The 21966-nt window shown below is 43.2% G+C and overlaps 1 protein-coding gene across 1 annotated transcript; it reads left to right on the top strand.

The window, feature by feature from the left end:
• The first annotated feature begins 11920 nt into the window (after positions 1-11920).
• On the top strand, positions 11921-13616 carry abrab (actin binding Rho activating protein b). Its single transcript, XM_014177102.2, has 4 exons — positions 11921-12082; positions 12232-12453; positions 12764-12873; positions 13142-13616. The coding sequence occupies exons 1-4, from the start codon at positions 11921-11923 to the stop codon at positions 13614-13616; spliced, it is 969 nt and encodes a 322-aa protein (XP_014032577.2).
• Positions 13617-21966: the final 8350 nt, after the last annotated feature.

Below are 21966 nucleotides of genomic sequence, written 5' to 3'. Positions count from 1 at the left end.
AATAAATTCAAATTAGGGAGCCTTAGCTCTGCTCCAGCCCCTTAATGCGATCTGGCTACACGAGCGCACTCATTCATCCTGTGAGTCTCCATGCAGGGGACGATGTGATATCCTCCTCTTCCTGGACGGCCCACGCTGACCCCAGGCCTGTACTACAGCTAATTTAACGTCCTGTCTGTTTATTTATGAGGGCCGTTCGAGACGGCCAAACACAATGAATAATGCACTTCGCCTCTGTCTTTGGGAAGTATTAGTGGATTACAGAGTGTTTTTTTTTCCTTTTTTAAGCAACTTGCCGACATTGTTTACGTCCCTGGGCCAAGGCAGATTTGTGAAGCTGTCTGGCTCTGTCTTTGGGGTCACTGTTGAGATAGGAGAGGATGTTGTGTGGTTGTATCAAAAAACCATGAGGAGAAATGAATGCCAAGTTTACTTCTCAAGTTTACTTACAACGTCACTTTGTCAACAGAAAACGTTTGACTGTTGTTAGTGTTGCGGTCTGCATTGGAAATGACACCTCATTCATCAAATTCTGAGTAGAAAAAAAGTACCATCCAAGAGAAGAAAGACTCGGGTTTAGGCAGTATGCTCATCTCGTTATACTGTATTCCCCAAAACAGCGCACCTCACTTTGATCAATTCTTAAGGACAGCACACAAGATTCCAGGCAATCAAGATAACATGGCTAAAAGTATCTATGTTTTATCAGTGCTCTGAGTTAATGGTCGTGTTAATCAGAGGCAGATTAGAACAACAGAACATTGTATTATCCATACGCAGCCCACTAAAAGCACCCCAAAAAATCTGCATCACCCGCAGGGGTCACAGAGTGCCTAAGAGGTCGTTTCACCACCAGCTTTGATCCTCATCCCGCACAATTCATCTCGATAGCCAACCAAAACAACCCCGCCGAATAGCTGCCGACGCTAAGGAATAAAAGGCAAATAAGACAGAGGACTAACAGCTCTAGTTTTGATACGCACCAGGAAATGCAGGTGCACTCACTCTGTTCTGCCCCTTTCCGCTTTCCTGGATGCAGTGTCTGGACCACCAGTCCAGGTGGCCTAAAAGACCAGACCGGAATGGACTTTCAATAAGAAATGTATAGTATTCACACCTGGAACTCCATTTTATGGAGTGAAGCCAGAATGAAAACAATCTCATTTCCCTGGTCCACTCTGGTTATGGGCTACCACACTCTGATGGATGGGAAGCTGGTGAGGTGATATTTTTAGTCTGTGATAATACAGCACAAGCAGCATGATGGGTTGCGTCCGGTCAGAGTACATACATGGTAACCACTAACCTGATCCACCTTTCTGAAACAATGGAAGCTTGCGAGATGAAGATGGTGGATCAGGCTAGGTAACTACAGCTCTAGTTCAACATGCCTATCTGTCTCTCTACCTCTTCATAAACCATAGACCTAATTTGTCCATCTCTGACTCACTCACCCACTCAATCTCCTGTCGGCTATTTGACCACTGGAGACAGAACAAATGTTCTAGCATTCTTCTCTAGTGCTACAGAGCTGTATAGACTCAACACTGACCTTGTGGGGACCTCTGCTGGTGTTTTACTGAACTTACAGTACTTAACAACTGCTGCTTGGTGTGATGAATATATACTGAACAGCAATATAAACACAAATTGTAAAGTGTTGCTCCCATGTTTCATGAGCTAAAATTAAAGATCCCAGAAATGTTCTGTAAGCACAAGAAGCGTATTTCTCTAAAATGTTGGTACAAATTTGTTTACATCCCTGTTAGTGAGCATTTCCCCTTTGCCAAGATAATCCATCCACCTGACAGGTGTGGCATATCAAGAACCTGATTAAACAGCATGATCATTACACAGGTGTACCTTGTGATGGGGACAATAAAATGCCACTCTAGAATGTGCAGTTTGTCACAGAACACAATGCCACAGAGCATGCAATTGGCAAGTTGACTGCAGGAATGTTGCCAGAGAATTTCTCTACCGTTGTTTTAGATAATTTGTCACTACGTCCAACCGGCCTCACAACAGCAGACCCCGTGCAACCACGCCAGCCCAGGACCTCAACATCTGGCTTCTTCACCTGCGGGATCATCTGAGACCAACTCCCCGGAGAGCTGACATAACTGAGTGTTTGCACAACTGAATAATTTCTGCACAAACTGTCAGAAACTGTTTAACGGAAGCTCATCTGTGTGCTGGTCCTCCTCAATTGTGGGTCATACCCGACTTCAGTGGGCAAATACTCACATTTGATGACCACTGGCATGCTGGAGAAGTGTGCTCTTCACAGATAAATCCCGGTTTCAGCTGTACCAGACAGATGGCAGACGTGTATGGCGTAATATGGGCGGGCAGTTTGCAGATGTCACCGTTGTGAACAGAGCGGTGGGGTTATGGTATGGGCAGGCATACGGACAACAAATAAAATTGCATTTTATGGATGGCAATTTGAATGCACAGACATACCGTGATGAGATTCTGATGCCCATTGTCGTGCCATTCATCCGCCACCACCACCTCATGTTTCAACATGATAAAGCACAGTCCCATGCCACAAGGATCTGTAAACAATTCCTGGAAGCTGAAAATGTCCCAGATCTTCCATGGCCTGCCTACTCACCAGACATGTCACCCATTGAGCATATTTGGGATGCTCTGGATCGACATGTACAACAGCGTGCTCCGAGTTCCCGCTAGGACTGAACGGTATACCGTGTTTTACTATATATTGGTAACGATGCATGGACCGGTTTGGGTTTTTACTTTACCTTCTATAACGGTATTTGAATGTTTGGTTTGTTAAACAGATCCCTCTGTCACTAAAGGAGTGCATTTGTTGATGGTCAACATGGGGACTTCTTGATGGCCTTCAGTCGGCATGGTCAATGTAGGACAGGCAACCATGTTGATGACAACGATGCTGTTTCCACTTTGCATCTTAATATATATCCACAAGCACTCTATAATTCCACCATTAGTTTGTGTTTCTTATATCTGAAAAAAGCTAGTTTGTCTTTTCTTAGCAAGTTGTCACTAAATCGTGTTAGCTGCTAATGCTAGTTAGCTGTCTAGCTAGCTAATAAATGTAATGAGTCAGAACCAATGTAGCTAGCTATACAGCCTGATACCAGTGATGGTGTAGGCCTAAATCAGCATGTTGTGTCTACAACAGTAACTTCTAAACCAAAGCATGAATATGTTACCTATATTAATGTAGCCGAAGATTATAGGGTCCCTTAGGAAACACTCACCAACACTTTGGTTCCTACCCTGTCACAATAACTCCTCCCTGGCATTTTCATTCGTTGTCATGTCAAACAATACTGTAATCAAAGTGCCCACTATTATATTCTAAATACAGAATTATAATAATCATTCTAGTTCCATGATTCCAACAGTTCACGCAAGTGTTTTGACATAAATCGCAAGTCAAATCGTAAATGCAACAATTGGTTAAAAATAAGGTCTACATTTTTCGCAAATATCGTGCAGCTCTACATGGCAGTGTGGAAATGATCTCAAATAAGTGCAGGAAATGCAGAAATGGATGAAAATGCAGCAAATTATTTTTGGTTGAAGTTTAATTGAACAGAATAAACAATCCGAATGGAGAAAGACCCATTGAAATCACTTGGAATGTATGTGTTGCCACCCTAGGGTCATGCACTACTCAAAGAACATTTAGAATTTGTATTATTCAAAAATATAAAATATATTAAAATACTGCCATACTGTCAAAATTAGAAAAATACCTTGATATTATATGTTCGCCATATTGCCCAGCCCTAGTTCCAGCCAATATCTAGCAACTTCGCATAGCCATTGAAGAAGAGTAGGACAAGATTCCACAGTTAACAGCCTGATCAACAGCCTGATCAACTCTATGTGAAGGAGATGTGTCGAGCTACATGAGGCAAGTGGTGGACACACCATGCTTCGAGGGAAATACAGTGCCGCCGACACAGCCACCACCGCTCCCATGGACTGTGAGCTCTCGCTCTCCTTGGCCAGCGTGAGCAAGACATTTCAGCGTGTTAACCCTCGCAAGGCTGCCCGCACAGATGGCATCCATAGCCGCGTCCTCAGACCAGCTGGCTGGAGTGTTTACAGACATATTCAATCTCTCTCTACCCTAGTCAGTTGTACCCACTTGCTTTAAGATGTTCACGATTGTTCCTGTACCCAAGAAAGCGAAAGTAACTTAAATTAATGACTATCAACCTGTAGCACTCACTTCTGTCATCAGGAAGTGCTTTGAGAGGCTAGTTAAGATCATATCACCTCCACCGCCCCAATAGATCCACAGATGACGCAATCGCCGTCGCACTCCACACTGCCCTATCCCCTGGACAAGAGGAATATCTATGTAATAATGCTGTTCATTGACTGCAGCTCAGCCTTCAACACAATAGTACCCTCCAAGCTCATCATTAAGCTTCGGGCCCTGGGTCTGAACCCCGCCCTGTGCAACTGGGTCCAGAACTTCCTGAACGGCCGCCCCCAGATTCTGAAAGTACTGTATGCTTATCCTCAACACAGGGGTGCATGCTCAGCCCCCTCCTGTACTCCCTGTTCACCCATGACTGTGTGGACGACGAGAAAGACTACAGGGAGGATATGAGGGCCCTGGTGGAGTGGTGCCAGGAAGACAACATCTCTCTCAACGTCAACAAAATAAAAGAGCATGCCCCCATCTTCAGGAGACAGCAGAGGGAGCATGCCCCCATCCACATCGACAGGCCGCATTGGAGAAGGTGAAAAGCTTCAAGTTCCTCAGCGTTCACATCACTGACAATCTGAAATGGTCCAACCACAAAAACAGTGTGGTGAAAAGGGGGATAGTCAGTTGTACAACTGAATACCTTCGACTGAAATGTGTCTTCTGCATTTAACCCAGCCTTTCTGAATCAGAGAGGTGCGGGGGGCTGCCATAATCGACATCCATGTCTTCAGCCTTGCTCAGGGGCAGAACGACAGATTTTTACCTTGTCAGCTTGGGGATTCTCCAGCAACCTTTCGGTTACTGGCCCAACACTCTAACCACTCAGCTACCTGCAGAAGGCTCCACCCTCACAAACTTTTACAGATGCAACATTGACAGCATCCTGTCGGGCTGTCACCGCCTGGTACGGCAACAGTTGTCCGCACCCGCAGGGTGGTGTGGTCTGCTCATCGCATCACCGGGGCCCACTGCCTGCCCTCCAGGACATCTACAGCACCCAGTGTCACAGGAAGGCCAAGAAGCTCATCAAGGACCTCTGCCACCCAAGCCACAGCCTGTTCACTCCGTTACCATCTAGAAGGTGAGGTCAGTACAGGTGCATCAAAGCTGGGACTGAGATACTGAAAAACAGCTTATATCTCAAGGTCATTGTACTGTTAAATACTCACCACTAGCCAGGCCCTGCCCAGTACCATGCCCTGAACTTTAGTCATTGTCACTAGCCAGCTACCTCTTGGTTACTCTACCATGCAACGTAGAGGCTGTTGCCCTATGCACATAGTCATGATACACTGGTTACTTTTTTACCCCCTTTTTGTGGTATCCAATTCTTGGTAGTCTTGTCTCATCGCTAGAACTCCTGCACAGACTCGGGAGAGGCAAAGGTCAAGAGCCATGCATCCTCCGAAACACAAGCCAAGCATCCTCCGAAACACAAGCCAAGCTTGCCAAGCCGCACTGCTTCTTAAGACAGCACGCATCCAACCCAGAACGCAGCCACCCAACACCAATGTGTCAGAGGAAACACCATACACCTAGCAACCTGGTCAGCGCACACTGCACCCAGCCCGCCACAGGAGTCACTAGTGCGCCACAGGAGTCACTAGTGCGCAACAAGACAAGGATATCCCTGCCAGCCAAACCCTCCCTAACCCAGACGACGCTGGGCCAATTGTGCGCCACCCCATGGGCCTCCCAGTGGCTGCCGGCTGCGACAGAGCCTGGGCTCGAACCCAGTGTCTCTGGTGGCACAGCTAGCTACTCTGCCTTAGACCACTGTGCCACCCGGGAGGGCCCTACACTGGTTACTATAATAATGGAACACTGGTCACTTTAATAATGTTTACATACTATGTTACACACTTCATATGTATTTACTGTATTCTAGTCAAAGCCTATCCTATTTAACTATTGCTGTACATATAATATTCTTCAGATATACTACATATTCTATCCATATAGTCTATACATCCCATCATATACAGTGAGGGGAAAAGTATTTGATCCCCTGCTGATTTTGTACGTTTGCCCACTGACAAAGAAATAATCAGTCTATAACTTTAATGGTAGGTTTATTTGAACAGTGAGAGACAGAATAACAACAAAAAAATCCAGAAAAACCCATGTCAAAAATGTTATAAATTGATTTGCATTTTAATGAGGGAAATAAGTATTTGACCCCTCTGCAAAACATGACTTAGTACTTGGTGGCAAAACCCTTGTTGGCAATCACAGAGGTCAGACGTTTCTTGTAGTTGGCCACCAGGTTTGCACACATCTCAGGAGGGATTTTGTCCCACTCCTCTTTGCAGATCTTCTCCAAGTCATTAAGGTTTCGAGGCTGACGTTTGGCAACTCGAACCTTCAGCTCCCTCCACAGATTATCTATGGGATTAAGGTCTGGAGACTGGCTAGGCCACTCCAGGACCTTAATGTGCTTCTTCTTGAGACACTCCTTTTGTTGCCTTGGCCGTGTGTTTTGGGTCATTGTCATGCTGGAATACCCATCCACGACCCATTTTCAATGCCCTGGCTGAGGGAAGGAGGTTCTCACCCAAGATTTGACGGTACATGGATGCGGTGAAGTTGTCCTGTCCCCTTAGCAGAAAAACACCCCCAAAGCATAATGTTTCCACCTTCATGTTTGACGGTGGGGATGGTATTCTTGGGGTCATAGGCAGCATTCCTCCTCCTCCAAACACAGCGAGTTGAGTTGATGCCAAAGAGCTCCATTCACCTAGTTGTCCTCTGAATCATTCAGATGTTCATTGGCAAACTTCAGACGGGCATGTATATGTGCTTTCTTGAGCAGGGGGACCTTGCGGGCGCTGCAGGATTTCAGTCCTTCACGGCGTAGTGTGTTACCAATTGTTTTCTTGGTGACTATGGTCCCAGCTGCCTTGAGATCATTGACAAGATCCTCCCGTGTAGTTCTGGGCTGATTCCTCACCGTTCTCATGATCATTACAACTCCACGAGGTGAGATCTTGCATGGCGCCCCAGGCCGAGGGAGATTGACAGTTCTTTTGTGTTTCTTCCATTTGCGAATAATCGCACCAACTGTTGTCACCTTCTCACCAAGCTGCTTGGCGATGGTCTTGTAGCCCATTCCAGCCTTGTGTAGGTCTACAATCTTGTCCCTGACATCCTTGGAGAGCTCTTTGGTCTTGGCCATGGTGGAGAGTTTGGAATCTGATTGATTGATTGCTTCTGTGGACAGGTGTCTTTTATACAGGTAACAAGCTGCGGTTAGGAGCACTCCCTTTAAGAGTGTGCTCCTAATCTCAGCTCGTTACCTGTATAAAAGACACCTGGGAGCCAGAAATCTTTCTGATTGAGAGGGGGTCAAATACTTATTTCCCTCATTAAAAGGCAAATCACTTTGTAACATTTTTGACATGTGTTTTATAAACGAATCATTTCTTTGTCAGTGGGCAAACGTACAAAATCAGCAGGGGATCAAATACTTTTTTCCCTCACTGTACATACATACATACATACATACATACATACATACATACATACATACATACATACATACATACATACAGTACCAGTCAAAAGTTCAGACACACCTACTCATTCAAGGGTTTTCCTTTATTTTTACTATTTTCTACATTGTAGAATAATTGTGAAGACATCAAAATTATGAAATAACACATATGGAATCATGTGGTAACCAAAAAAGTGTTAACCTGTTAGGGCTAGGGGGCAGTATTGACACGGCCGGATAAAAAACGTACCCGATTTAATCTGATTACTACTCCTGCCCAGTAACTAGAATATGCATATAATTATTGGCTTTGGATAGAAAACACCCTAAAGTTTCTAAAACTGGTTGAATGGTGTCTGTGAGTATAACAGAACTCATATGGCAGGCCAAAACCTGAGAAGATTCCATGCAGGAAGTGGCCTGTCTGACAAGTTGTGTTTAATCTTGGCTCTTTTTATTGAAGACTGAGGATCTTTGCAATAACGTGACACTTCCTACGGCTCCCATAGGCTCTCAGAGCCCGGGAAAAAGCTGAACGATATCGAGGCAGCCACTGGCTGAAACACATTATCGCTTTTGGCAAGTGGCCGATCAGAGTACTATGGGCTTAGGCGCGTGCCCGAGTCGACCGAATGCTTTATTTTCTTTCGTCTGTTTACCTAAACGCAGATTCCCGGTCGGAATATTATCGCTTTTTTATGAGAAAAATGGCATAAAAATTGATTTTAAACAGCGGTTGACATGCTTCGAAGTACGGTAATGGAATATTTAGAATTTTTTTGTCACGAATTGCGCCATGCTCGTCACCCTTATTTACCCTTTCGGATAGTGTCTTGAACGCACGAACAAAACGCCGCTGTTTGGATATAACTATGGATTATTTTGAACCAAACCAACATTTGTTATTGAAGTAGAAGTCCTGGGAGTGCATTCTGACAAAGACAGCAAAGGTAATAACATTTTTCTTATAGTAAATCTGACTTTGATGAGTGCTAAACTTGCTGGGTGTCTAAATAGCTAGCCCTGTGATGCCGGGCTATCTACTGAGAATATTGCAAAATGTGCTTTCACCGAAAAGCTATTTTAAAATCGGACATATCGAGTGCATAGAGGAGTTCTGTATCTATAATTCTTAAAATAATTGTTATCCTTTTTGTGAACGTTTATCGTGAGTAATTTAGTAAATTCACCGGCAGTGTTCGGTGGGAATGCTAGTCACATGCTAGTCACATGCTAATGGAAAAAGCTGTTTTTTGATATAAATATGAACTTGATTGAACAAAACATGCATGTATTGTATAACATAATGTCCTAGGGTTGTCATCTGATGAAGATCATCAAAGGTTAGTGCTACATTTAGCTGTGGTTTGGGTTTATGTGACATTATATGCTAGCTTGAAAAATGGGTGTCTGATTATTTCTGGCTGGGTACTCTGCTGACATAATCTAATGTTTTGCTTTCGTTGTAAAGCCTTTTTGAAATCGGACAGTGTGGTTAGATTAACGAGAGTCTTATCTTTAAAATGGTGTAAAATAGTCATATGTTTGAAAAATTGAAGTTTTTGCATTTTTGAGGAATTTGAATAACGCGCCACGGGATTACACTTTGCGTTGACAGCTTTGCACACTCTTGGCATTCTCTCAACCAGCTTCATGATACATATATATAGATATAGATATACACTACCTTTCAAAAGTTTGAGGTCACTTAGAAATGTCCTTGTTTTTGAAAGAAAATCACTTTTTGTCCATTAAAATAACATCAAATTGTTTAGAAATGCAGTGTAGACATTGTTAATGTTGGAAATGACTATTGTAGCTGGAAACGGCTGATTTTTTATGGAATATCTACATAGGCGTACGGAGGCCCATTATCAGCAACCATCGCTCCTGTGTTCCAATGGCATGTTGTGTTAGCTAATCCAAGTTTATCATTTTAAAAGGCTAATTGATCGTAAGAAATCCCTTTTGCAATTATGTTAGCACAGCTGAAAACTGTTAAAACTGGCCTTCAGTTTCTTGGCAATTTCTCGCATGGAATAGTCTTCATTTCTCAGAACAAGAATAGACTGATGAGTTTCAGAAGAAAGTGCTTTGTTTCTGGTCATTTTGAGCCTGTAATCGAATGCACAAATGCTGATGCTCCAGATACTCAACTAGTCTAAAGAAGGCCAGTTTTATTGCTTCTTTAATGAGAACAACAGTTTTCAACAGTTTTCAGCTGTGCTAACATAATTGCAAAAGGGGTTTCTAATGATCTGTTTTAAAATTATAAACTTGGATTAGCTAACATAATGTGCCATTGGAACACAGGAGTGATGGCAGCTGATAATAGGCCTCCGTAAGTCTATGTAGATATTCCAGCTGCTACAATAGTCATTTATAACATTAACAATGATGTTGTTTTTATAGACAAAAAATGTGCTTTTCTTTCAAAAACAAGGACATTTCTAAGTGACCCCAAACTTTTGAACGGTAGTGTATATATTTATACTCTGGACTCCGACATTGCTCATACTAATATTTCGATATTTCTTCATATATTTCTTATATATTCTTTTGCGTTTTAGATTTTGTGTTTATTGTTAGATATTACTGCACTGTTTGAGCTAGGACAACAAGCATTTGGCTACATCATCAATATATCTGCTAAATATGTGTATGCGACCAATAACATTTTATTTGATATTATTTGAGATACTGACAGGTTATCTGATTCTCACCCTACCTTTTTTTAAGAAGATATCTATGACCAACAGATGCATATCTGTATTCCCATCATGTGAAATTCATAGAGTATGGCCTAAAACATTTATTTAAATTGACTGATTTCCTTATATGAACTGTAACTCAGTAAAATCTTTGAAATTGTTACATGTTGCGTTTTATATTTTTGTTCAGTGTCGTTGGTGATTTTGTCAAGTATTTGCAAAAAAGCATTCCTACTTTTGTCACTAGATGTCAGTAGTAATACTGTTGGATGGTGTGTTCTCATTTATTGAAATGTATGTTTTTAGACAATCAATTTTCACAAAAATGTAATTTAGTTAAAAACTCTAAACTGTCTTGATAAGGCTTCTTGAAGATATCAACTTTACATAGACATTTGTTAGATGTCTGTGGAAGTTCATCTACATCCTAATCTGACTACCAATGTATATTTTCTATAGGAGTTTTCCCTAAAACAAGTCCCAGCCCTAAAGTGCCAAAAACCTCCCCAAAAAAGTGTAAAAACTTTCTATCCAATTTAGCTGAATATTTTTTATTTTCAAAATAAAATGATAAGGACTATTTTCCCCCCATGTGATTGAAATATGACACCTATTTAGAAGTCGAAAATAATACAAAAACTAACTATGTCATCTATTTTAGGCCTATCGTACCCATAAATCGACTATACCCAATAAATGTGATTCAGAGGTAATTAACATATTTGTCCATAAGGTAGAGCTCTAACCTGCCTATGAGGTTATCTGGTATCCGGAATCACCTGAGAGTTATACAGGAGATCTCTGTTCATGTTCACTGTCACACTTCCACACTGTGTGACTGACTGCCAACAGCTGTCTTTCACCAGTCTGCTGGCCTGTGTATGCTTGGTCCAGATTCTATTAAAATATCCCTCTCCTCTTATTGAACCCATACAAACAACAAGACTAACACACACACACACACATACACACACACACACACACACACACACACACACAGAGAGAGATTCAAATAAACATCCACACACACGTACACTATCATATTAGGCTATGTCTAGAGAGCTGAACACATAGCTGCTCCAAGCTTCTTTCCTCAGCACACTCCATATAGTATATTTGCATGCACAGTGTGGATATCATGTATCTGTACAAGTGGCAATGCAGTAAGTCTTTGTGTTTATGAAAATAGAACCTTGCAGCAAACATGCAAGTTAGAGCAGAATTTTACATGTGCAGTAAGCTAATATTTTTCTTGTGTGTGTTTGTGCTAGGTGATCTCTTTAACAGATGCTTTTGAATCAAATTATGCTCTTCTGTATTGCACCAACCCTCACGGTCATTCTGTCTGTCACTGACCTGTTTTGAGCCTGAGCTTGACTTGATTGATTGCCCACTGGGCACCGACATAATTTCAACATCTCATTTTTTTTTATGACGTGGAAACCATGTTGATTCAACCAGTTTGTACAGTACTGTATATGGAGGCCCATCTGTATGGTGTCCAACCTTACCCGGAGCTGGCAGAAGTGGGTGTCCGAGATCAAAGACAAGCTGGCCAAGGAGCCTATCAGCTGGGCTCCTCACCCCTTAAGAGAGCTTTGGGACGAACCACCAAAGACACCAAGCACCACTAAATTAGGAACCTGGCAGAAGAAGGTTTGTCCCTGTCAGGATCCCACTGCTGGCCACAACATACCTGCTGCTCAGAACAACACTTCAGCTACCAAGCAGGAGTCTCAAAGCAATTCTCCTCCTTCCCAATCGGGGGGTAAAATAAAGACCCCTCTAGTGCCTCTATACGGGAGTCCCGGATCAAGACCAAGCAGGTGGTGAAGACTGTGACCAGCGGCGTTCAGGAGAGGAGTGTGGGAACTACATTTCTGACCGAGCTAATTTGTATGGAGGCTCCATCGCCAGGGGAGGAGATAGACAGGACACTGAGCAAGAGGGGGTCGCTCGCACTCCACAGAAAGTGCTCCAAAGTGTCGAAACTGACCCTCAGCTGGAAGCAGGAGAAGGAGCGGAATGTAACGAGAATTTGGAGATGGGCACACCTGTAGCGTGGACCCAGAGGAAAGTGGGTACTCTGAGGCGGAGAAAAGGACCCTTGAAGCGGAGGGCGGCCAAGATAAGCCTGGACAGACAGACAACTCTAAACCTGGACAGATGGACAGCACTGAACCTGGGCAGACAGAGAGCAATGAACCTCCTGGACAGACAGATAGTTCTAAACCTGGACAGATAGACATCACTAAACCTGGATAGACAAACAGCACTGATGCTGGACAGACAGACATCTCTAAACCTGGACAGACAGACATCTCTAAACCTGGACAGACAGACAGCACTGGGTCATCCAGGGAGGCCATGCAGAGGGATAGTGACAGCATCTCACCTAAAGGGAAAGTTGAGTCATGGGTGAAGGTCAAAAGACCCTCCAGCTCAGTGTGAGTTCAATGTTCTTTGCATCAGTATGGTGACTGTATTAACATTCATGTACAAGCGATGGTGCATGACGGTCCCTCATTAAACGTTCCCCTAAGTATGTAAGGGATACTGTAAATACACCTAAACAACTTGATATAGCACATTTTTTGCTCAAATAAACCAGTTTAATGCAAAACTTGTTCAGAGCTTTACAATGGAAAAGAAAGTTGCCATGATTGATGATTGTGTCATTTTTTTGATAAATATTTGGGTGATTGTTCTTCACAGGAGCAAAAAGGACTTGGATGACGCCAACAAGATCAACGCTCTCTCAAAGAAGTACAGTGCCGTGGGCAATCTAAAAAGTCGCTGGCAGAACTGGTCCTCGACGAACACCGTCAACCAGAAGCTCAACCCCTTCAGTGAGGACTTTGACTATGAATACTCCATGTCCCTACGCCTCCACAAAGGCGAGGAGGGTTACGGACGCCCCAAGGAGGACACCAAAACAGCCGAACGTCCCGAGCAACACATCCACGGTGAGAATGCCGACATGTGCTATGTGATCAGGACTATGAACGACCCAGATCTGGATTGGAAGACCCGCGTCACTTTCAGAGAACTGTTTGATAGATACGTACGCGTCTCTGACAAGGTGGTGGGGATTCTTCTGAGAGCCAAGAGGCATGGGAAGGTGGCGTTCGAAGAGGAGATGCTGTGGCAAGGGCAGGATGATGGTGTTATCATCACCCTGTTGGTGTGACTTCCTCTCCAAGTGTATTCGAAAAGTATTCAGACCCCTTCCCTTTTTCCACATTTTGTTACATTATTATGTATTAAATAATTTTTTCCTCATCAATCTACACACAATGTCTCAATCACAAAGCTAGAAAGGGTTTTTAGAAATTTTTGCAAATGTATTACAAATAAAAATAGAAATACCTTATGTACATAAGTATTCAGGCACTTTGCTATGAGACCCGAAATTGAGCTCAGGTGTATCCTGTATACATTGATCATCCTTGAGATGTTTCTACAACTTAATTAGAGTCCACCTGTGGTAAATTGAATCGATTGGACAAAATTTGAAAAAGCACACACCTATCTTTATAAGGTTCCACAGTTGACAGTGCATGTCAAAGCAAAAACCAAGCCTTGAGGTCAAAGGAATTGCCCGTAGAGCTCCCAGACAGGATTGTGTCAAGGCACAGTTCTCGGGAAGGGTACCCAAAAAATAAATGGAAGAAGTTTGGAACCACCAAGACTCCTCCTCGATCTGGCGCCCGGCCAAACTGAGCAATCGGGGAGAAGGGACTTGGTCAGGGAGGTGACAAAGAACTCGATGGTTACTTTGACAGTGCTCTAGAGTTCCTCTGTGGAGATGGGAGAATCTTCCAGAAGGACAACCATCTCTGCAGCACTCCACCAATCAGGCCTTTATGGTAATCACTCCTCAGCTAAAGGCACATAGCAGCCCGCTTGAGAAGATCTGCAGAAAAGAATGAGAGAAACTCCCCAAATACAGGTGTACCAAGCTTGTAGCGTCATACCCAAGAAGACTCGAGGCTGTAATTGCTGCCAAAGGTGCTTCAACAAAGTACTGAGTAAAGGGTCTGAATACTTATGTAAATGTGATATCAGTTTTTTATTTTATACATTTGCAAAAAAATCTAAAAACCTGTTTTTACTTTGCCATTATGGGGTATTGTTTGTAGATTGATGAGGGAAAAAACGATTGAATCCATTTTAGGATAAGGCTGTAACGTAACAAAATGTGGTAAAGTCAAGAGGTCTGAATACTTTCTGAATGCACTGTAAGTCATTTTCGACATTGAATGACTATGCACTGCTAGATAGGAATTTAGACAATTTGCTGCTATGGTCTACAGAAGACGTAACATCACTAACTAACTCAATATTGTATTTTATTTTGTTGCTTACCGCTGCAGGGCATTTGTTTGTTATGATCACCAGAGGTAATGCTTCAACCTGATTGATTGGCATTGGATTACATACATAGCTTTGACTTGAGGAACAATGTGTAGTTTAAACAGGGATTGAGTTTCATGATTAACATCACTAACCAACTCTGATGAGATTACATAACAACGGGTTCAGGAGATGAACAAAGGCTACAGTGCACACCGTTCCATGTCTTGTGTGCCAGACACAGCATGATGACAAGACTAACCACATCGGAGCATTTTTTTTACCTTTATTTAACTAGGCAAGTCAGTTAAGAACAAATTCTTATTCACAATGGGACTCCCAATCACAGCCACATGTGATACAGCCTGGATTTGAACCAGGGACTGTAGTGATGACTCTTACACTGCAATGCAGTGTCTTAGACCGCTGCACCACTCGGGAGCCCAAGTGTGTGTATTTTGTTTTCATATATTTTCAAGAGGACCACAATGGAAATAATTGTAACTTTGTGATGTCATCCTTTATGATTTGAATTGCATTATACTGTATCCTCGTGTGGTTGTATTGTGTTTAAAAATGTATATTTAATTAAGGAATACAAAATATTTAAATGTAGAGATTTGCCCTTTCTGAATGCGGAATACACCTGACTTTGCTAATTCGTAAAACAGGAACATCATTTTTCTCAGAGTTCCTTGTTCCAGTGTATTCAGTACATGACGTATATTGTGGCAAACAATTCATTTTCTTTTTTCCTGGCAGTCTGACGCCATCCACAGTCTTTGGTTGACTTGTCTTTATTTATCTGCCTTTTTTTTCGCTCTGAAGTTTAAAGTTGAAGTGTGATAGACACAGGTTGCACACACACACACCCGCCCACACGCACGCGCGCACACGCAAACAAATGTCCTTTGTGCTCTGAGGTATGTTCTGATGATTAAGCCCATCTATGAGGAGCTGTCTTTCACCAGTCTGCTGGCCTGTGTATGCTTGGTCCAGATTCTATTAAAATATCCCTCTCCTCTAATTGAACCCATACAAACAACAAGACTAACACACACACACACACACACACACACACACACACACACAGAGATACACATAAACATCCACACACACGTACACTATCATATTAGGCTATGTCTAGAGAGCTGAAGACATACACATGTATGCATCTAAAACTCGTAAATAAGTCTTCAAGCACTGGGTGCAATAAAAGAGCCAGTGCTTCCTGTTTGTAAACTCTGATCTCTCTACCAGGTGCATTGCAAGACTAAACCCTACATGTGTAAGCAGGAGCTCCTTGATTTCCCCAGGTGTCACATTCTTTCCTGGTTGGAGTCCGTGTGCCTTCGGTCCCCGGATCAAATGTCTCCTTCTGTCTTTGACAAGCCCTCTGGTTCCTGTGAACCACAAAAAACTCCTGTGCAGCTGTAGCTGCTCCAAGCTTCTTGCCTCAGCACACTCCATATAGTATATTTGCATGCACAGTGTGGATATCATGTATCTTGTACAAGTGGCAATGCAGTAAGTCTTTGTGTTTATGAAAATAGAACCTTGCAGCAAACATGCAAGTTAGAGCAGAATTTTACATGTGCAGTAAGCTAATATTTTTCTTGTGTGTGTTTGTGCTAGGTGATCTCTTTAACAGATGCTTTTGAATCAAATTATGCTCTACTGTATTGCACCAACCGTCACTGTCTTCCTGTCTGTCACTGACCTGTTTTGAGCCTAAGCTTGACTTGATTGTTTGCCCACTGGGCACCGACATAATTTCAACATCTCGTTTCGATTTACATTTGATTGAGTTGTCAAGTAACATGAATTCAACGTGAAATCAACAAGAAATGTCACTATGTCATTGGATTTAGCTTAAAAGTTGGGTGAAAAAATGACCAAATTTCTTTACATTGAGGACTTTTTGTAAATCCAATCAGTTTCCCACATAGATTTTTTTTTTTTTTATGACGTGGAAACCACATTGATTCAACCAGTTTGTACAGTACTGTATATGGAGGCCCATCTGTATGGTGTCCAACCTTACCCGGAGCTGGCAGAAGTGGGTGTCCGAGATCAAAGACAATGTGGCCAAAGAGCCTATCAGCTTGGTTCCTCACCCCTTAAGAGAGCTTTGGGACGAACCACCAAAGACACCAAGCACCACTAAATTAGGAACCTGGCAGAAGAAGGTTTGTCCCTGTCAGGTTCCCACTGCTGGCCACAACATACCTGCTGCTCAGAACAACACTTCAGCTACCAAGCAGGAGTCTCAAGGCAATTCTCCTCCTTCCCAATCGGGGGGTAAAATAAAGACCCCTCTAGTGCCTCTATACGGGAGTCCCGGATCAAGACCAAGCAGGTGGTGAAGACTGTGACCAGCGGTGTTCAGGAGAGGAGTGTGGGAACTACATTTCTTACCGAGCTATTTGGTATGGAGGCTCCATCGCCAGGGGAGGAGATAGACAGGACACTGAGCAAGAGGGGGTCGCTCGCACTCCACAGAAAGTGCTCCAAAGTGTCGAAACTGACCCTCAGCTGGAAGCAGGAGAAGGAGCGGAATGTAACGAGAATTTGGAGATGGGCACACCTGTAGCGTGGACACAGAGGAAAGTGGGTACTCTGAGGCGGAGAAAAGGACCCTTGAGGCGGAGGGCGGCCAAGATAAACCTGGACAGACAGACAACTCTAAACCTGGACAGATGGACAGCACTGAACCTGGGCAGACAGAGAGCAATGAACCTCCTGGACAGACAGATAGTACTAAACCTGAATAGACAAACAGCACTGAAGCTGGACAGACAGACATCTCTAAACCTGGACAGACAGACATCTCCAAACCTGGACAGACAGACATCTCCAAACCTGGACAGACAGACAGCACTGGGTCATCCAGGGAGGCCATGCAGAGCGATAGTGACGGCATCTCACCTAAAGGGAAAGTTGAGTCATGGGTGAGGGTCAAAAGACCCTCCAGCTCAGTGTGAGTTCAATGTTCTTTGCATTAGTATGGTGACTGTATTAACATTCATGTACAAGCAATGGTGCATGACGGTCCCTCATTAAACGTTCCCCTAAGTATGTAAGGGATACTGTAAATACACCTAAACAACTTGATATAGCAATTTTTTTGCTCAAATAAACCAGTTTAATGCAAAACTTGTTCAGAGCTTTACAATGGAAAAGAAAGTTGCCATGATTGATGATTGTGTCATTTTTTTGATAAATATTTGGGTGATTGTTCTTCACAGGAGCAAAAAGGAGTTGGATGACGCCAACAAGATCAACGCTCTCTCAAAGAAGTACAGTGCCGTGGGCAATCTGAAAAGTCGCTGGCAGAACTGGTCCTCGACGAATGGAATGGCCATATACAGCGTTCCTCACTGAGTTCCCATCGGACCTTGTAGTCATGGCAGGTAATATTCAAATTTTTGGTGACTTTAATATTATTCACATGGAAAAGTGCACAGACCCACTCCAAAAGGCTTTCGGAGCCATCATCAACTCAGTGGGTTTTGTCCAACATGTCTCTGGACCTACTCACTGCCACAGTCATACTCTGGACCTAGTTTTGTCCCATGGAATAAATGTTGTGGATCATAATGTTTTTCCTCATAATCCTGGATTATCGGACCACCATTTTATTGCGTTTGCAGTTGCAACAAATAATCTGCTCAGACCCCAACCAAGGAGCATTAAAAGTCATGCTATAAATTCTCAGACAACCCAAAGATTCCTTGATGCACTTCCAGACTCCCTCTGCCTACCCAAGGATGTCAGAGGACAAAAATCAGTTAACCACCTAACCAAGGAACTCAATTTAACCTTGCGCAATACCCTAGATGCAGTTGCACCCCTAAAAACTAAAAACATCTGTCATAAGAAACTAGCTCCCTGGTATACAGAAAATACACGAGCTCTGAAGCAAGCTTCCAGAAAATTGGAACGGAAATGGCGCCACACCAAACTGGAAGTCTTCCGACTAGCTTGGAAGACAGTACCGTGCAGTATCGAAGAGCCCTCACTGCTGCTCGATCATCCTATTTTCCCAACTTAATTGAGGAAAATAAGAACAATCCGAAATTTCTTTTTGATACTGTCGCAAAGCTAACTAAAAAGCAGCATTCGCAAATGGAGGATGGCTTTCACTTCAGCAGTAATAAATTGATGAACTTCTTTGAGGAAAAGATCATGATCATTAGAAAGCAAATTACGGACTCCTCTTTAAATCTGCGTATTCCTCCAAAGCTCCATTGTCCTGAGTCTGCACAACTCTGCCAGGACCTAGGATCAAGGGAGATACTAAAGTGTTTTAGTACTATATCTCTTGACACAATGATGAAAATAATCATGGCCTCTAAACCCTCAAGCTGCATACTGGACCCTATTCCAACTAAACTCCTGAAAGAGCTGCTTCCTGTGCTTGGCCCTCCTATGTTGAACATAATAAACTGCTCTCTATCGACCGGATGTGTACCAAGCTCACTAAAAGTGGCAGTAATAAAGCCTCTCTTGAAAAAGCCGAATCTTGACCCAGAAATTATAAAAAACTACCGGCCTATATCGAATCCTCCATTCCTCTCAAAAATGTTAGAAAAAGCTGTTGCGCAGCAACTCACTGCCTTCCTGAAGACAAACAATGTATACGAAACGCTTCAGTCTGGTTTTAGACCCCATCATAGCACTGAGACTGCACTTGTGAAGGTGGTAAATGACCTTTTAATGACCGAGGCTCTGCATCTGTCCTCGTGCTCCTAGATCTTAGTGCTGCTTTTGATACCATCGATCACCACATTCTTTTGGAGAGATTGGAAACCCAAATTGGTCTACATGGACAAGTTCTTGCCTGGTTTAGATCTTATCTGTCGGAAAGATATCAGTTTGTCTCTGTGAATGGTTTGTCCTCTGACAAATCAATTGTAAATTTCGGTGTTCCTCAAGTTTCCGTTTTAGGACCACTATAGTTTTCACTATATATTTTACCTCTTGGGGATGTCATTCGAAAACATAATGTTAAATTTCACTGCTATGCGGACGACACACAGCTGTACATTTCAATGAAACATGGTGAAGCCCCAAAATTGCCCTCGCTAGAAGCCTGTGTTTCAGACAAAAAGAAGTGGATGGCTGCAAACTTTCTACTTTTAAACTCGGACAAAACAGAGATGCTTGTTCTAGGTCCCAAGAAACAAAGAGATCTTCTGTTGAATCTGACAATTAATCTGGATGGTTGTACAGTCGTCTCAAATAAAACTGTGAAGGACCTCGGCGTTACTCTGGACCCTGATCTCTCTTTTGAAGAACATATCAAGACTGTTTCAAGGACAGCTTTTTTCCATCTACGTAACATTGCAAAAATCAGAAACTTTCTGTCCAAAAATGATGCATAAAAATTTATCCATGCTTTTGTTACTTCTAGGCTGGACTACTGCAATGCTCTACTTTCCGGCTACCCGGATAAAGCACTAAACAAACTTCAGTTAGTGCTAAATACGGCTGCTAGAATCCTAACTAGAACCAAAAAATTTGATCATATTACTCCAGTGCTAGCCTCCCTACACTGGCTTCCTGTTAAGGCAAGGGCTGATTTCAAGGTTTTACTGCTAACCTACAAAGCATTACATGGGCTTGCTCCTACCTATCTTTGCGATTTGGTCCTGCCGTACATACCTACACGTACGCTACGGTCACAAGACGCAGGCCTCCTAATTGTCCCTAAAATTTCTAAGCAAACGGCTGGAGGTAGGGCTTTCTCCTATAGAGCTCCATTTTTATGGAATGGTCTGCCTACCCATGTGAGAGACGCAGACTCAGTCTCAACCTTTAAGTCTTTACTGAAGACTTATCTCTTCAGTAGGTCCTATGATTAAGTATAGTCTGGCCCAGGAGTGTGAAGGTGAACGGAAAGGCTGGAGCAACGAACCGCCTTTGCTGTCTCTGCCTTGCCGGTTCCCCTCTCTCCACTGGGATTCTCTGCCTCTAACCCTCTTACAGGGGCTGAGTCACTGGCTTACTGGTGTTCTTCCATGCCGTCCATGGGAGGGGTGCGTCACTTGAGTGGGTTGAGTCACTGACGTGGTCTTCCTGTCTGGGTTGGCGCCCCCCCCCTCCCCCCTTGGGTTGTGCCGTGGCGGAGATCTTTGTGGGCTATACTCGGCCTTGTCTTAAGGCCAGTAAGTTGGTGGTTAGAGACATCCCTCTAGTGGTGTGGGGGCTGTGCTTTGGCAAAGTGGGTGGGGTTATATCCTGCCTGTTTGGCCCTGTCCGGGTGTATCATCGGATGGGGCCACAGTGTCTTCTGATCCCTCCTGTCTCAGCCTCCAGTATTTATGCTGCAGTAGTTTATGTGTCGGGGGGCTAGGGTCAGTCTGTTACATCTGGAGTATTTCTCTCTTTCTCTCTTTCTTTCTTTCTCTCGGAGGACCTGAGCCCTAGGACCATGCCTCAGGACTACCTGGCATGATGACTCCTTGCTGTCCCCAGTCCACCTGGCCGTGCTGCTGCTCCAGTTTCAACTGTTCTGCCTGCGGCTATGGAACCCTGACCTGTTCACCGGACGTGCTTGTTGCACCCTCGACAACTACTATGATTATTATTATTTGACCATGCTGGTCATTGATGAACATTTTAACATCTTGACCATGTTCTGTTATAATATCCACCCGGCACAGCCAGAAGAGGACTGGCCATCCCTCATAGCCTGGTTCCTCTCTAGGTTTCTTCCTAGGTTTTTGGCCTTTCTAGGGAGTTTTTCCTAGGGAGTTTTTCCTAGCCACCGTGCTTCTTTCACATGCATTGCTTGCTGTTTGGGGTTTTAGGCTGGGTTTCTGTACAGCACTTTGAGATATCAGCTGATGTACGAAGGGCTATATAAATAAATTTGATTTGATTTGATTAGCAGCCCACTTGAGAGGATCTGCAGAGAAGAATGAGAGAAACTCCCCAAATACAGGTGTACCAAGCTTGTAGCATCATACCCAAGAAGACTCGAGGCTGTAATTGCTGCCAAATGTGCTTCAACAAAGTACTTAGTAAAGGGTCTGAATACTTATGTAAATGTGATATTTCAGTTTTTTATTTCATACATTTGCAAAACAATCTAAAAACCTGTTTTTACTTTGCCATTATGAGGTATTGTTTGTAGATTGATGAGGGAAAAAACGATTTAATCCATTTTAGGATATGGC

The sequence above is a fragment of the Salmo salar genome, chromosome ssa27, assembly GCF_905237065.1.
Source record: "Salmo salar chromosome ssa27, Ssal_v3.1, whole genome shotgun sequence".
Classification (NCBI taxonomy): domain Eukaryota; kingdom Metazoa; phylum Chordata; class Actinopteri; order Salmoniformes; family Salmonidae; genus Salmo; species Salmo salar.
This window is presented reverse-complemented; position numbering and strand designations above follow the sequence as displayed.